We start from the raw sequence: 15967 nt of genomic DNA, 5'->3' as shown, positions 1-15967 counted from the left end.
TTATTGAGGCCATCAACAAAAATAAGTTTTTTCAAGCATTTCCACTTATGGTTCTCTGTCTATACTCACTTGATCTCAAGGAATCATCTACCACCATATGGAAAACAACATGGACTTCAGCTAAATTTGAATGTCTTGTCAAGTACACATCACCAGTTTGTAGATTCTTTGTCCCCAACCTTCGAGACTGGAAAAATAATAATAATTTGTAATCATGTAAGTGGATTATTTTCTAACCTTAACAAAAAGATCATTGGTAATAAGATTAATCTTGTTTCACCTAGAGTAGAATGAAACCAGTGAACCATGTTACAGGGACACTCCACATATTTTGTAAAGGATTCTAGGAGTCAAAGTTTCTTGCAAATTGACAGTATGCATCATTTATATCTATCGAGATACTTAAGTTTCTTTATATGGACTGGTGTACCTTAATAGTGCTTGAATAATTTGGAAACAGAAGATTGCTACATGCAAATGATGCAGAGAGATGTTCTAGCACACATTTTTAAGAACCTCAAGCCAGATAATTATCACTATCCGATCAAAAGTATTTGGACACCTATTAGTGGACATTAGTTCTGCCCTCTGCTGAGGACATTTCCAATCAGGTTTCTGAATGTCTGTGGAAGAATGGCAGCCCATTCGATCTCAAGAGTTGAAACCAGAGAAGGTAGTGATGTTGGATGCTGGGGTCTGGAGCAAAGTCGACATTCTAACTCATTCCAAAGATGTTCCATTTGGTTCAGGTTGTTACTGTGGCAGGTCAGTCTATTTCAGGAATGTTACTGTCCATAAACCATGGTCTCACAGATGCTGTTTTATTAGATTAGATTAGATTTACTTTCATTCCAATTGATCCGTAGTGAGGAGGTCCTCCAGGATGTGGAACATGTCAGAAAAACAACAATACATGACAAATATTTACAATTAAAACAAATAAGCTAATGTACCATTCCACAGGTCCCAAGTGGAATGACCGTCATTTTTTAATGAACACTAAGAGTAATTTTACAAATACTAATGCACTGAATTTAAAATAAAAAAGTTTTTTATTTATTTATAAGGTAATACAACTACTGTAATACTTATTTACAATGAACACATTACTGCACTGAAATGGTGCAGAAGTTAGATTATACTAACACACACACACACACACAAATTTTCAATGAACACATTACTGCACTGAAATTGTGCAGAAGTTATGTTGTACTTATATACAAATCAGTTGGTTTTACTAAGAAATTCATCAATGGAGTAGAAGGAGTTGGCCACCAATAAATCCTTTAGGCTTCTCTTAAACTGAATTTCATTGGTTGTTAAGATTTTTATGGCTGCTGGCAAGTTATTGAAAATGTGTGTTCCTGAATAATGCACACCTTTTTGTACAAGACTAAGTGACTTTAAATCCTTGTGAAGATTATTCTTATTTCTAGTATTGATTCCATGAATTGAGCTGTTGGTTTGAAAAAGTGATATATTTTTAATGACAAATTTCATTAAGGAATAAATATATTGGGAAGCAGTAGTTAGTATCCCTAGTTCCCTAAACAGGCTTCTGCAGGATGTTCTTGAGTTCACACCACATATAACTCTCACTGCACGTTTTTGTGCCCGGAAAACTTTAGCTTGGCTTGATGAATTACCCCAAAAAATAATTCCATATGACATTATGGAATGAAAGTAAGCATAGTATGCCAGCTTTTTCATTTTTATATCACCTATGTCTGACAAAATTCGCATTGCAAACAGAGATTTGTTAAGACGCTTCAGCAGTTCTGTGGTGTGCTCCTCCCAGTTGAATTTATTATCAAGCTGTAATCCCAAGAATTTAACACTGTCCACTTCTTCTATCTTCTTGTCATTGTATGTTAGACATATACTCTTGGGACACCCCTTACAAGTTCTGAACTGCATGTAGTGTGTTTTTTCAAAGTTTAGTGACAAAGAATTGGCTAGGAACCAGTGATTAATGTCCAAAAATATTTTATTGGCTGATCTTTCTAAGACTACATTTGACTTGCTATTTATTGCAATGTTTGTGTCATCGGCAAACAAAACAAACTTGGCATCTGGTAATGTTACTGATGAAAGGTCATTGATATACACAAGAAATAGTAAGGGCCCCAAAATGGAACCTTGTGGGACCCCACATGTAATTAGTTCCCAGTTGGATGAGGCCTGATAGCTTGATACATGTCTCTTTCCTAATAACACCCTTTGTTTCCTGCCAGAGATATAAGATTTGAACCATTTTGCAGCATTTCCTGTTATACTATAATATTCTAGTTTACTTAAAAGGATATTGTGATTTACACAGTCAAATGCCTTTGACAGATCACAAAATATACCAGTTGCCTGCAATTTTTTGTCTAATGAATTAAGCACATTTTCACTGTAAGTGTAGATAGCCTCCTCAATATCAGAACCTTTTAGAAATCCAAACTGTGACTTTGACAGTATGTTATTTGAGATAAGATGGTTATAAAGACGACTGTACATTACTTTTTCGAAAATTTTTGAGAATGCTGGCAACAGTGAAATTGGACGGAAATTTGATGCTATTTCTTTATCTCCCTTCTTAAACAGTGGCTTAACTTCAGCATATTTCAGCCATTCAGGAAATATTCCACTAATAAACGACTGGTTACACAGATAGCTTAATATGTTACTTAGCTCAGAATCACATTCTTTAATTAACTTTGTTGATATTTCATCATACCCACTAGATGTTTTTGATTTTAAAGATTTTATGATGGACATTATTTCTGTTGGGGTAGTGAGGGTCAAATTCATATTAAGGAAGTTACTTGAAATGTCTGGTCTAAGGTAATCCATAGCAGCATCTACCGAACCTGACAACCCCATCTTGTCAGTAACAGTTATAAAATGTTTGTTAAAAAGTTCTGCAACACTATACACATCTGTCACCAATGTATCATTTACTCTTAATGCTATTTGTTCCTCTTCATGCCTGGTTCTACCGGTCTCCTCCTTCACTATATCCCATATTGTCTTTATTTTGTTATCTGATATGACTATCTTTTCCTTGTAATATATTTGCTTTGACATCCGTATTACAGTCTTTAATATTTTGCAGTATTTCTTATAATGTGCTATAGCATCAACATTGGAAATGTTTCGGAGTGACAGATACAGTTTTCTTTTTGTTTTACAAGATACCCCTATTCCTCGAGTAATCCATGGCTTCTTTGTAGACTTTGCTCTAACCTTGGTAAGTTTTGGGGGAAAGCAGTGTTCGAATAAGGTAAGCACTTTATTAGCAAAAATGTTATATTTTTCATTCATGCCATGAACGCTGTAAACATCAGTCCAGTGAATGTCTCTGAGGAGTGTCCTAAAATAATCAATTTTTGGCTTACTGATTACCCTTTTGAGCTCAGATTTAACAGATTTTATATCCTGTTCAGTATTAACATTTAACAGAAGGAACTGCATGTCATGGTCTGAGAGGCCATTGACTATTGGTTTTGTAATATAATTTTGTTCATTGGACTTTTCTATAAAGATATTATCAATGGCTGTTTGTGAGCAAGTGGCTATCCTAGTGGGGAACTTTACTGTGGGAATTAAGTTGAATGATAGTGTTACTAACTCAAACAAGTTCTTATTGGGAGAGTCTTTAAGGAAATCTACATTGAAATCACCAGCAACCACTATTTCTTTGTTTTTGGTTGTTAAATGGGCCAGTACAGCTTCAAGGTGGTTGACAAACAGATTAAAGTTACCTGCAGGTGCTCGATATACACTTAATATTATGAAGGATTTTTTGTGAAATTCTAATTCTGTTGCACATGCTTCCATATGCTGTTCTAGGCAAAATTTATGAATGTCTATGTTCTTAAATTTATGACAGTTCCTGATGAATGTGGCAACTCCTCCTTTCTCCATTTCTGATCTACAAAAGTGAGATGCTAACCTAAACCCTGTAACACTTAAAAGTTCTATACCAGTGGTCACATGATGTTCAGAGAGGCAGATTATGTCAGCTGGGTTTGAAGACTCTAATTCATCTATGCAGATAGTTAATTCATTAATTTTATTTCTCAGTCCTCGAATATTTTGATGCAATAAAGATAGCTGACATTTCTCATTGACTGAGTTAAGATTGGGTGGAGTTAAAATATCTGCTGACAGTTGAAAATTCTTAACCAATGGCTGTTTATGCTGATGTAGTAAGCTGGAATTATGTTTTTTGATTTCTTTCTCAAACTGAAGATTTGTCTCAGTTCTAAGCTCTCTTAAAATTTGCTTTCTTTCTGTCCTCCCTACCCTAAAAAAGGGTCTTTTCTGAATCCTATAACCACTGGTATTTTACCACTCATGATAGTGCCTCCCCCCTTTAACTTTCCTGCTATTTCCCCAGCCAGTTTACCCTTCCCCTTCCTGTTGAGGTGAAGGCCATGCCTAGTATAATCCCACCTACTGAGAGAATCAACAGGAACCACACCAATGTGTGACCCCGCACCTGACATGAGCAGCCGTTCCAGCTCCAAATTAACTCTCTTGACAGAAGAGTTCAAATGAGGTCGGTCATGGCGCCCAAGAACAGATACAAACTCAACACTAGTATGCTTCGATGCTGACGCAATCTTCGCCAGGTCACACTCTATACTGTACCCAGGATCTCTGTCAATACTGTTACCTGCCCCACCCACTATAACCACGGTGTCTTCCTTAGTGAAATCTTTGCAAAGTGATCCTAAATCCTCTGTCACCTGCTCCAGACCAGCACTAGGTTTAAAAAAAATTGGTGACCTGGTATTCTGATCCTAGTTCATCCTGCAAAAGTTGGCCAACACCTCTTCCATGGGAACTACCTAACAACAACACTTTCTTTCTCTTTACTGATTTCCCTACATTCTTACTTTTCAATTTGCTGCTGAAAGTTTGTTGTGCCCTGTCTACACCTGCAACTGCTTGAGGCTCACCAGCTTCTAACTGAAGCAACAGGTCAAATCTATTTTCCACATTCACCATAAAGCTGTCAGACAAAGTTCTAGGCCTGTTCCTCCTGTTGCCTGTTGCCACTTCCCACCTCTCTTTACCCTTCTCCCTCCTTAACCTGTCAAGATCTCCCCTGGCCTTGTCTAACTCAGCCTGAAGGGCGGCAATTTTCCCCTCCTGTTCTAGTATCTTCCTATCTCTACTACAAATCCTACAAAACCACTGATGAGTCTCATTTACTTCCCCTATTCCCACGCCACTACAGTCACCCACATGGAAAAAACTACAGCACCCATCACACCAAAGCCCCGACCTAACAATTCTACGGCAAGTCAAGCACTTTTCACTCATGATAAACGTAATAGTTTATTAAGAATAAGTCAGTTAAATTACAGATAAACACGAAAATATGGTTACACAGATTTGGCCTATACGCAACTGTGTGTAAACAAAAACAAAAGTGCAAAGTTTCTGAAACAACAACTTAAACTTTACGCTACTTTCCGGAAATGCTAGTTAAATAATGAAGAGGTACGCTAAGTTAAATTGCTGGAGAGAGCAAGGAACAACTAAACGAAATTCTATAGATTTGCTTCAGCAGAACGTAAACAGAAAATACGACTGTACGGTCTTTTCGTGTTTTCTGCTATATTACGTAAAGAAAAATGAAACCTTTAATGGTAGACTTAAATGGCACACTAATACACTTATTTATCACGTATTCAGTACTAATCTATATGTTTTATAATCTAAAATGACTTATCTTTACGAGAACACCAAAACTCGCGCTAGTCGCCTGGCTGCAGGGCTGATGATAGTGTAGGTTGTTATACTGATACAAACATCATCTCCAAACCATTCCTCTGCCATACACAGCACACAATGCTGTAGAATGCACGCATATCCTTCTTGGCACTATACATTTGCAAAACCCTTCCATTGGATTGCAACAGTGTATTTTGTGATTCATCACTCATTTCCAGTTATCCACTGTCCAGTGGCATCACTCTTTACACCAGGTCAAGCCTCACTTATCACTGACTGCAGAAATGTGGGGCATATGAGGAGACGCTCAACCACTGTACCCTATTCTTTTTTCACTCCCTACACAAAGACATTGTGCAAGCTGGACTTCTGGGAACACTTTGAAACTCTTGAATGATTCCATTTAATTTTTTACAACCACCCTCTGCAATGCTCGACAGTCCCTCTCCTTCAGTGCAGGTCAGCCTGGTCTTTGTTTAGCTGTGGCTGTTCCTTCATGTTTCCATTTCACAGTGACATCACCAACAGTCAACAAGGACAGTTTTAGAATGGTTTAAATGTCTCTAATGGATTTGCTACTCAGGTGACATCTAATGATTTGTCCACATTTGAAGTCACTGAGGCTCTCCTGACCAACCCATACTGCTGTTACTGCTTCCCTACTGACAACAAAATGCTCCCTGCCTCCTTTCATACTGGTGGGTTTGCCTTATGACAGTCACATTACACAGCAGTGTCTGGATACTTTTGATCAGGTAGTGTATATGTTGTGGCTGTAGCTTGAGACAGTCAATCAAATATAATTTCAGTACTGTGCCCTTAGTACACCAACCTTCAATATCAGTTTCATGAAGGTGATTTCCAGCAATGGATTGTTTTTGTAGATTTATTTTTATAACTGTAAACATACTGCTTACTGACAAAGCTACACACACTAATTATGGGTACATAAATTTACACAATATGCATTAACAGGCAGTAAAGAATCCTTGCTGTCTCAAAGAATTTGAATTTCTGGTCAACCGAGTATAAATTTGTGGTGCGGAATCCTCGGTGATTTCATAATTGGACCATATTTTATAAAAAACATAAACCAGCCACAGTTATGACAATCTCTCATCAGGAATTCTTGAAAAGTGTAATCATAATTATATGACAAAATATGGTAGGACCTTGATAATCCGGCATGCTCGGGGATCTTTCAATGCCACATTATCAGATACGCCAGATTATCAAGGTCATTTTCAAAAGCCTGGTTTTAAAAAAGGGACATAGCCAAAACCTATAGTTCTAATGTATAAAAACAAGTAACTGTCATTTATTGAACACAACAGGAGGGATTACAGTATATAAAAATAAAAAGTATGTATTATTTTTCTGTGGAAACAAAACTGAATTGAAAATCAAATACTATACTGCTCTATTAAATCAGTTTAAAGTTCAACTTTTTAGAAACGTTCAATATACATAAATAATTTTTTTGTATGCTATTTACAAAATAAAAAAAATGCACCACTGAGTTGAAAAGATCACAAGCAAGCTAAATAATAAAAATTGCCAACAAGATTTTAGTGCAGTTCAGTTGGCATCACTGTCTTTAGGAATAGCACACATATCTGACATCAATTGCATGGAGTGTATCAAACTGATAGTTTAGCTGAAACTTTCTTCTGAGCCCTCTGGAACACTGCAGACTTCTTTCTTGGACTGAGCTCTTCTTTTGACAAAAATATGTTGTACAACGTGCAACTGCACAACTTCAGAAGTGTTGTGTTGTTGGACAGTCTCAATGAATTGCACAAAAGTGTTTAAGGCTTCTGAAGCATCAGTCCAATAAATGTGACTTGTAGGCATTTCTTCTTTGTCATTCTCAGTTTCTGGTGCCCTCTGTGGGTTGAAAACACTTTGCAATATCACATTGTCCGTCCGACAGCTAAATTTCAGTTAATGTCGATCAATTGGCCAACTACTTCTGCTGAAAACACAAGGAGTTCATTAGTGAATGCAGTTCCAGAGCAGTTGGATGCTGAATCATCATCATTTATATCAGTTTTCACTTCAGCTTCTTCGATCAGTTTAGGCCATTGGTTTCTCCAGGCCTTGTGCAATATTGTAGTTTTGACAGAGGTCCAAGCAACTGTAGATATTAAAATAGAGTTTTTAATGTTAAAATTACATTGAAACTCTTTGATGCTGCTATCTGAGGTTATGATCTTTTGCACAAACATTCCTCTGAACCATCACTTCAAATTTTTTACACTCTCTTGCTCCAGGGATGGAATTAGTGACATAATATTGGCAGGTAGGTATGTGCAAAAAAAATTACCTGACAGAGGCTCTGATTCTGGAGGGTGAGCTTAGCAATTCAGGATAAGAACTGTCTTAGAATTTTTGGAACAACTTGACTTTAATCCATGCATTAGTCTGTGCATTCTAAATAACCGAGCTAAAAATACAGGAAAATTTCTTATGCACGCTGGACTATGGAGTCTGCCAGAATATCAAGTGTTGGACTATCGTGGTATTAATGCATATAATTTCAGTATGGTGGTTGTACTGCACATTCTGCTTTAGCGTACAGGCAGATATTGAATGAAACATATCCAGAGTTGCAGATAGAACTTGGTGGCATTGTTAAATGGTATACACTCACCCCTCATCCCACAATGACTTTTTTCTTTTAGGACATCTTTGAGGAATGGCACTATATGACATGGAAGTGGAAAATTACAAGACCTGTGTCTAAATTTAGGCAAAAATACTTCAAGCTGTTTTTTGGTCTCTACATACTCTATCACTGTTGCACATTTTTGTTGATAGAAACTTCATTGAACATTCAAGATATCAGTTTTTAGTGTCTTCAAAATGTTATGCATCTTTATTTAGATAGTTGTTTACCTTGTATTTTTATTTTTCAAAGAATATTTATGTCTTTTATCATCTAAGAACTGAAATCACCCTGTTGCTGTTCTAGAATGAAACTTATTTTGAAGCTTTAAAGTCACAGTGAAGTTTACCCATTTGGAGAACTGGGGGCATTTATTGCTTGTTCAAATAACACATTATATTCTATTTCACTTAATCCATAACATGTTTTATTTATTAATTGAACAAATATACTGAAAGTTTCAGGTACTCCAAATGGGAGTGCAATCACTTACATCAAAATGATTTTGAGCCCTCCATATGCTTGGTGATTAACTGAAAAACAATAGTGTTTCCAGCATCTACAGGGTGGCCAGAAACAGTCTGAAAAGCTTGTATGGATGTTGCAGGGTACATTGTGCTGGGAAATAATGGTTAAGAAAAAATTTGACACTTTGTACCATTTCCAAATTAATTAGCATTGAAGTTAGCTGATTAGACCATTGCACGTGCAAATCCAAGCAGCCCACCAGATACGGTGTCACCAAATGTGTTCTTTGTTTGGTTTCCTGAAACCAGACAACAGAGGAATACACAAACTGAACATGGCACGGAAGTGAGGATAAAATCCAATCCAAAGGCTGAGCAGTCTCACGCACTATTATCTAGGCTATGAGAAAAACTGACACTAACTGTATCTGACAAGCCACTTTAATTTGCACATGCAAAAGCCTGATCAGCTAATTTCAATGCTAATTAACTCAGAAATGGCACAACATATCTAATTTTTTTCTGAACAATTATTCCTCAAGAACAAAGCCAGCGAGCACTGCATTACACAACACCACATCTACTTCTGCATGACTACTCTGCAATTTACACTTAAGTGCCTGGCAGAGGGTTTTCCAAACCACTGTTTCTCTACCATTCTACTCTCTAAGAGCACACAGGAAAAATGAACACTAAAATTTCTCTGTACAAGCTCCAATTTATCTTATTTTATTATGATGATTATTTCTCCCTATGAAGGTTGGCAAAAAATATTTTCATATTCAAAAGAGAAAGTTGGTGATTAAACTTTCATTAAAAGATTCTGCTACCATGAAAAATGCTTTTGCTTTAATGACTGCCACCCAACTCACTTTCACATCCATCACACTTTCTACTGTATTTTGCAAGAATGCAAAATGAGTTGCCCTTCTTCAGACTTTTTCAACATCCTCCATCAATTTTATCTGGTAAGGATCCAACCACACAGCAATACTTCTAAAGAGTACAAACAAGTGTAGTGAGGCAGTATCTTTAATACACCTGTCACATCTTCAAAGTGTTCTGCCAAAAAAATTCAATCTTTGGTTTGGCTTCCCCACAACATTATCTACATGATTGTCCCAATTTAAGTTGCTCATAATTGTAACTGCTAGGTATTTAGTTGAACTGACAGTCTTTAGATTTGTATGATTTAATGTGTAACTGAAATTTAATGGATGTCTTTTAGTACTCATGTGGATGACCTCACACTTTCCCTTATTCAGATTCAATTGCCACTTTTCGCACCATACAGATATTTTGCCTTAATCATTTTACAATTGCTTTGATTTTCTGATGAATTTATGAGATGTGTGTTGATAGACTGTACATTTCTGACAGATTCTTCTGTACGAGTGTAGTACAGGGGCGGCAGCAGTGGAAGGCAGCCAGAAACACAGCATATATTCGAAAATCCCATTGCAAATCAACATCAGTGAATGGGTCTTTAATGTGCTGGATTACTTTATTTCCTTTCTTGAATACTGATCTGACCTATACAACTTTCCCATCTTTAGATATGGATCTTTCATTGAGCAAATGGTTGTATATGATTGCTAAGTATGTGACAATTGTATCAGCATACTCTGAAAGGAACTCAACTGATATACTATCTACTAAGTGATGAAAGTTTCTTTGCTTCACCAAGGATATCCACTTCTAAGTTACTAATGTTGGCACCTGTTCTTGATCCAAATTCTGGAATAATTACTTCACCATCTTTGGTGAAGGAATTTCAGAAAACTATGTTTAGTAACTCCACTTTAGTGGTACTGTCATCGGTAATATTACCATTGGTATCACACATTGTGTCTTGCTGCTGGTGTACTTTACATATGATCAGAATCTCTTTGGATTTTGTGCCAGATTTCAACAAAGTCTCATTGTGGGATCACTTAAAAGCACCTTACACTGAAGTCTGCACTAAGTTTTGAGCTTCAGTAAAATAACACCATTCTTAGAAATTTGTGTTTAATTTGGCATGCTTTTTTCATTGCCCTTGTAACAGCATTCTGACCTGTTTTGTGTATCACAGGGGATCATTACCATCTTTTATTAATTTATTTGGTACAAATCCCAAAGTTGCAACTGATACTTGTACTTTGAATTTAAGCCACATCTGGTATTCACATACATAATTAGTTTGGAAGGAGTGGAGACTATATAAGGAAGGCATGAAGTGAATTTTTATTTGCTTTTTTTAAATATTAGGTGGTTGTTTAAGTTTGTAGATTTTTCTTTTGCCTGTTGGTATTCTGGTTGCTATGAGTTTATTTATCAATTATCATTTTTTATTTGTAGTTCACTGTTTCTATTTGAGCTTACATATTACCATTTGGAGATAATGACTGGAGCAAGTGGTGAAATCTTGTACATTTCTGACAGATTCTTCTGTACGAGTGTAATACAGGGGCGGCAGCAGTGGAAGGCAGCCAGAAACATTTGCGCCATGTATGCGGATAATGCCATTGAACGGAGCACAGCAAGAAAATGTTTTTCTCATTTTAAGGAGGATCATTTTGACATTAGTCACACTCTACATTCATGAAGATCTTTTGGGTTTGATGAAGATTGTTTAAACGCATTAATCCACAATGATCCACATAAGTGTACTCAAGAACTGGCAAATATGATGAACTGTGATCATTCCAACATCGTGTGGCACTTCCATGCAATGGGGAAGGTTCAAAAATCTAGAGTACTGGTGCCACATGCTCTAAGCCAAAAATCACAAAAATCAGCAGGTGGTCATGTGTGCATTTCTGCTTGCACTTCATCAATTGGCTACTCAACAACACAGATCATTCCTATCCTCTGTAGTTACTGGTGATGAGAAATGGTGTCTTTACACTAACATAAGGAAAATAAAGGAACAGTTGAGCCCAAACAAAGCAGTAAGTCCCCATACAAAGACCTGCATGCTTCCACAAAAGATAATGTTATGCATCTGGTGGACACCGACGGTGTGATGTATTACAAATTGTTTCCCTGAGGTGTAACCATCACTGCTGAAATTTTTTGTCAATAACTGAGACATCTTCCAGATGCAATGCAAGAACAACAACCAGGACGACTACGTGAAGTGATACTACTCCACAACAATGCTTGCCCACATTCTGCTAGACTGACAGAAAACACTATACAGGAGGTGGGTTGGCAAGTCATTCCACACCCACCTTATTCACCTGATTTTGCATCCTCAGATTTTACCTTTTCTGCTCTCTATCGAACAACCTGCAAGGAACTTCATTTGTGGATGAAAATGTGCTTCAAACACGACGTGAAGAGTTCTTTGCCTGAAAACTGTGTCATTTCTACAGTTGTGGAATCAAAAAGTTACACCAGCATTGGAAGATTGTTGTAAATAGTGAAGGAGAATACATTATTGACAACAAAGTCTCTGTTATGTGTTTGTTTTAGGAAGCAAAAACAACTACGGTCATCTGCGTCCATGTCGAAACTGTAGAACATGAAGATAAAGAGAGGAGTTAAAATGACTAAATGTCAGTCCCAATTGACAGAAGAGAAGACAGTTAAAAATTGGGATATGGAGAAAGGTCTATAAAATGGCATTCACCATATTGCTACGACAGATAAAAAGTAAAACGCAGTCAACAGCCGCACTTCGTTCACTAGAACGGCTGATAACTCAGATGGCAAACACAAACAGGAATGTAAGCACTTAAAAAACTGGCACTCCATAAGGAAATTGTGGACAGTTAAAAGTTGGGTGCAATGTGCACAAAGTGGTGGGGGACCACCACTTAACAAATGGCGATGGCTTAAGAGACAGTGCCCAATATGCAACCTAATTAAAATTATATTCCTCACGAAGAGGGCCGAGAGGATGTTGTCCAAGCCACTGGGGGAGGACCAGTGGTGATACCAATGTGACACCACCTGCTGACAGACGGCAACACACAGATCATCGGAGGGAACATAAGAACTAGCGGGTTGAGGAACGAGGACTGCAGCCTTGGCAGCAACGTCAGCAGCCTCATTTCCTGTCAGACCAATGTGACACCAGGAACCCACATAAACATCACAGTGGCTCCATGAAGAGTTAGAAAGTGACAACTTTCCTGGACCCATTGCACTACGGGATGGATGGTGTGCAGTACACAAAGGCTTTGAAGGGTGCCGAGAGATTCTGAGCAGATGATGCAATTGAAAAGCCTGTGTTGTAGGATGTACTGCGTGGGCTGATACAGGGTGAAGAGCTCTACTGTAAATACTGAGCAGTGTTCTGGAAGCCGATACTGAAAAATGTCGGCGCCGATGAAGAAGGTATAGTGAAATTAGGCTTCCACACAAAGCCAAGGTGGTGAAGAGTTCACACCCACCGGTAAAGCTGCAGGTAGCGTGAAGTTAAGCTGCTTGAGCAAGAGCCAAAAGCGAGCTCAAGGAGGTAACAGAGAAGAGGGATGTGCCCCATACTAACAATCAAAGGATTCATTGAAGAAAGAGGCATAGGATGGATAGCCACACATGGCAGACAAACAGCACGCATATCTGCTGAGGAGAAAGTCATCGCGGTAGGACAGCAGTAGTTTGGCAGCTTCTGCATAGAGAATTTAACCAGGCTAGTGCAAAAGGTGCCAGTAGCCAAACATATGCCACAATGGTGGATAGTATTGAGATGGTGTAAGAGGGACGGACATGCAGACGCATAAACGAAACACCCATAGTCTAGTTTCGAATGGACAAGGGACCAGTACAAACGGAGGAGGGTAGTTCAATCTGCACCCCAGGAAATACCCAGAAATTCATACAAATGATTTTGACAGTGGAAAAACGAAAGTCATTGTCAGTGCTCCGTGAGTAAAGATGATCGAGACATCACTAAAGATGCCGCTCAATGAGACAAGTCCATGGAGAACTGCAATAGATGACAAAATCATCAACAACAAGGGAGCCGGAGATGCCCAGCGGGAGACAGGCCACTATAGGGTTAATGGCGATAGCAAAGAGGACAATGCTCAGGACTGAAACCTGAGGCACATTATTTTCCTGGATACAAGTGTCCAACAAGACAGAACCCACACATAGCTTGAAAACTTGGTCTCTTAAAACTTCCTGAAGGAAACTGAGCAGGCAGCCATGAAAGCCCCATGTATAGAGAGAGTAAAGAGGATACGAATGCTCTAGCAGGTGTCGTGGACTTTCTCCAAAACGAAAAATATGGCCACAGTCTTGGGACTTCCGCAGAAAACCATTCATGACATGAGTGGACAATGTGATGACAATGTCAACTGCAGAATGCTGTGCTTAAAATCCACAATGTGCAGTGGTTGGTAAATTGTGAGACTCAAGCCATCACACCAGCCAGCCATGAATCATACGTTCCATCACCTAGTGAACACAGCTGGTGAGAGAAATGGGGTGGTCACTAGAAGGAAAGTGTTTGTCCTTACTGGGCTGAGGTATGGGGATGACGACGGCTTCATGCCAGTGTCTGTGAAACGTGCCCTCTGCCCACATGCGGTTGTACATATCAAGCAAAAAGTGCTTGCCCGCAAGAGAAGATGCTGCAACATCTGAATGTGAACAGCATCTGTCCCCGGGGCAGAGGATCGGGATGGACTGAGAGCATGATCGAACTCCCTCATAGTAAAGGCAGCATTGTAGCACTCACAATTCTGAGAAGAGAAAGACATCGCTCGAGATGACTCCACTCGTTTCCAATGGAGGAAGGCAGGTTGACAGTAGGAGCAGCTCAAAATCACTGCAAAATGGTGGGCCAAGATGTTGGACATAGCAACAGGGGCCACAATGACATCATCCACTACTATCAGGCTGGAAATTGGGGAATGGATCTTGGTCCCAGAGAGCTGTTGGAGGTTGACCCCCATGATGGAAGAGAGAGTGGAACTGTTTAAAAAACTAGTGAATGAAATCCAGCTAGCTTTTTTGCTATCCCACGAACGCAATGACACTGTGTACATAACTGTTTATAATGAATGCACTTTGCCAGTTTGCCATCGTAGGATGACGGTTAAAAACATGGAGAGCACGCCTCCGTGTGTGAATTGCATCACGGCACCCCTCAGTCCACCAAGAGATTGGGACACAGCATACTAAAGAGTAAGTGTAAGGAAATGAAAATTCTGCAGGGATAAGGGAAAATAGGGAAATGTTGTTCATCAAAGGTTGCCAAGGAGGAGTAAAGCTTCCAGTTGGCCTGCAATTGGATGTGCATGTGATTGGGGTAGGAGTCAACAAACGGATAGCACACAGGAAATGGTCACTTGATTATGTGTCAGAGAGAACAGACCACTCAAGATGATGGGCCAGCTAGGCAGTGCAGAAGGATAGGTCCAAATGGGAATAGGTGCGCGAGGAGTCGGAAAGGAAGGCAGGTGCTCCTGTGTTAAGGCAGAAGAGGTTAAGCTGATTGATAAGGTCAACCAAAAGGGCACCTCTCGGACAGGTTCTGGGAGAACCCCAAAGGGTATGGTGTGCATTAAAGTCACCAAGCAGCAGAAGGGGTGAGGCAGATGCCCAACAAGCTGGAGGAAGTCTGGACAGAAGGATGTAAATGAAACAAAGGGAAAAGGTCAAATGAGGAAGGTAAAGGCGAACGGCATCAGCTTGAAGGCAGGTAGTCAGAGAGATGGGTTGAGTTTGAACATCATCCCGTATGAGAAGCACGACGACTACATGAGATGGAATGCCGACGTTGGTGAGGGGGAAGGTCAAAACTGACCGGGAAGAAGTAAGAGAGCTCAGAGCAGTCTTGAGGATGCAATTTTGTTCCCTGAAGGCAGACAACAAATGGACAATGTGATTCAAAGAGCAGCTGTAAATCCTCTTTGTTGGATCAATGGCCGTGAACGTTCCATGGGAGGAGAGTCATGATGAGGGAAAATTGAAGGGGTGTGACCTTGGTGGCTGCCAAGTGCCACCCTTTGAAGACTCGCTACTACAGGGCACGGAGGCAGGAGGATCCTGCTCCATGTGGTCTACAGAAGCATCAGCATTCGTTTGCTGTTGGCCTGCGGAGTCCAGGGCACAAAAACAGTCGGTGGTGTGTACCAGCGACACGGAGGTCAGCCAA

At 39.2% G+C, this 15967-nt stretch overlaps 1 protein-coding gene across 2 annotated transcripts in view; it reads right to left on the bottom strand.

Annotated features, from left to right (window-relative positions):
* LOC126248084 (protein C12orf4) overlaps positions 1-15967 on the bottom strand; it is a 142720-nt gene that overhangs the window by 49236 nt on the left and 77517 nt on the right. For both annotated transcript variants that reach the window (XM_049948742.1, XM_049948743.1), the window contains exon 8: positions 70-187. In XM_049948742.1, coding sequence (XP_049804699.1) covers positions 70-187 — 118 coding nt within the window. The remainder of the gene's footprint in view (positions 1-69; positions 188-15967) is intronic.

This window comes from Schistocerca nitens, chromosome 3, assembly GCF_023898315.1.
Source record: "Schistocerca nitens isolate TAMUIC-IGC-003100 chromosome 3, iqSchNite1.1, whole genome shotgun sequence".
Taxonomy (NCBI): Eukaryota; Metazoa; Arthropoda; class Insecta; order Orthoptera; family Acrididae; genus Schistocerca; species Schistocerca nitens.
Note: the sequence above shows the minus strand (reverse complement) of the source record. Positions and strands in the feature narration are given on the sequence as shown.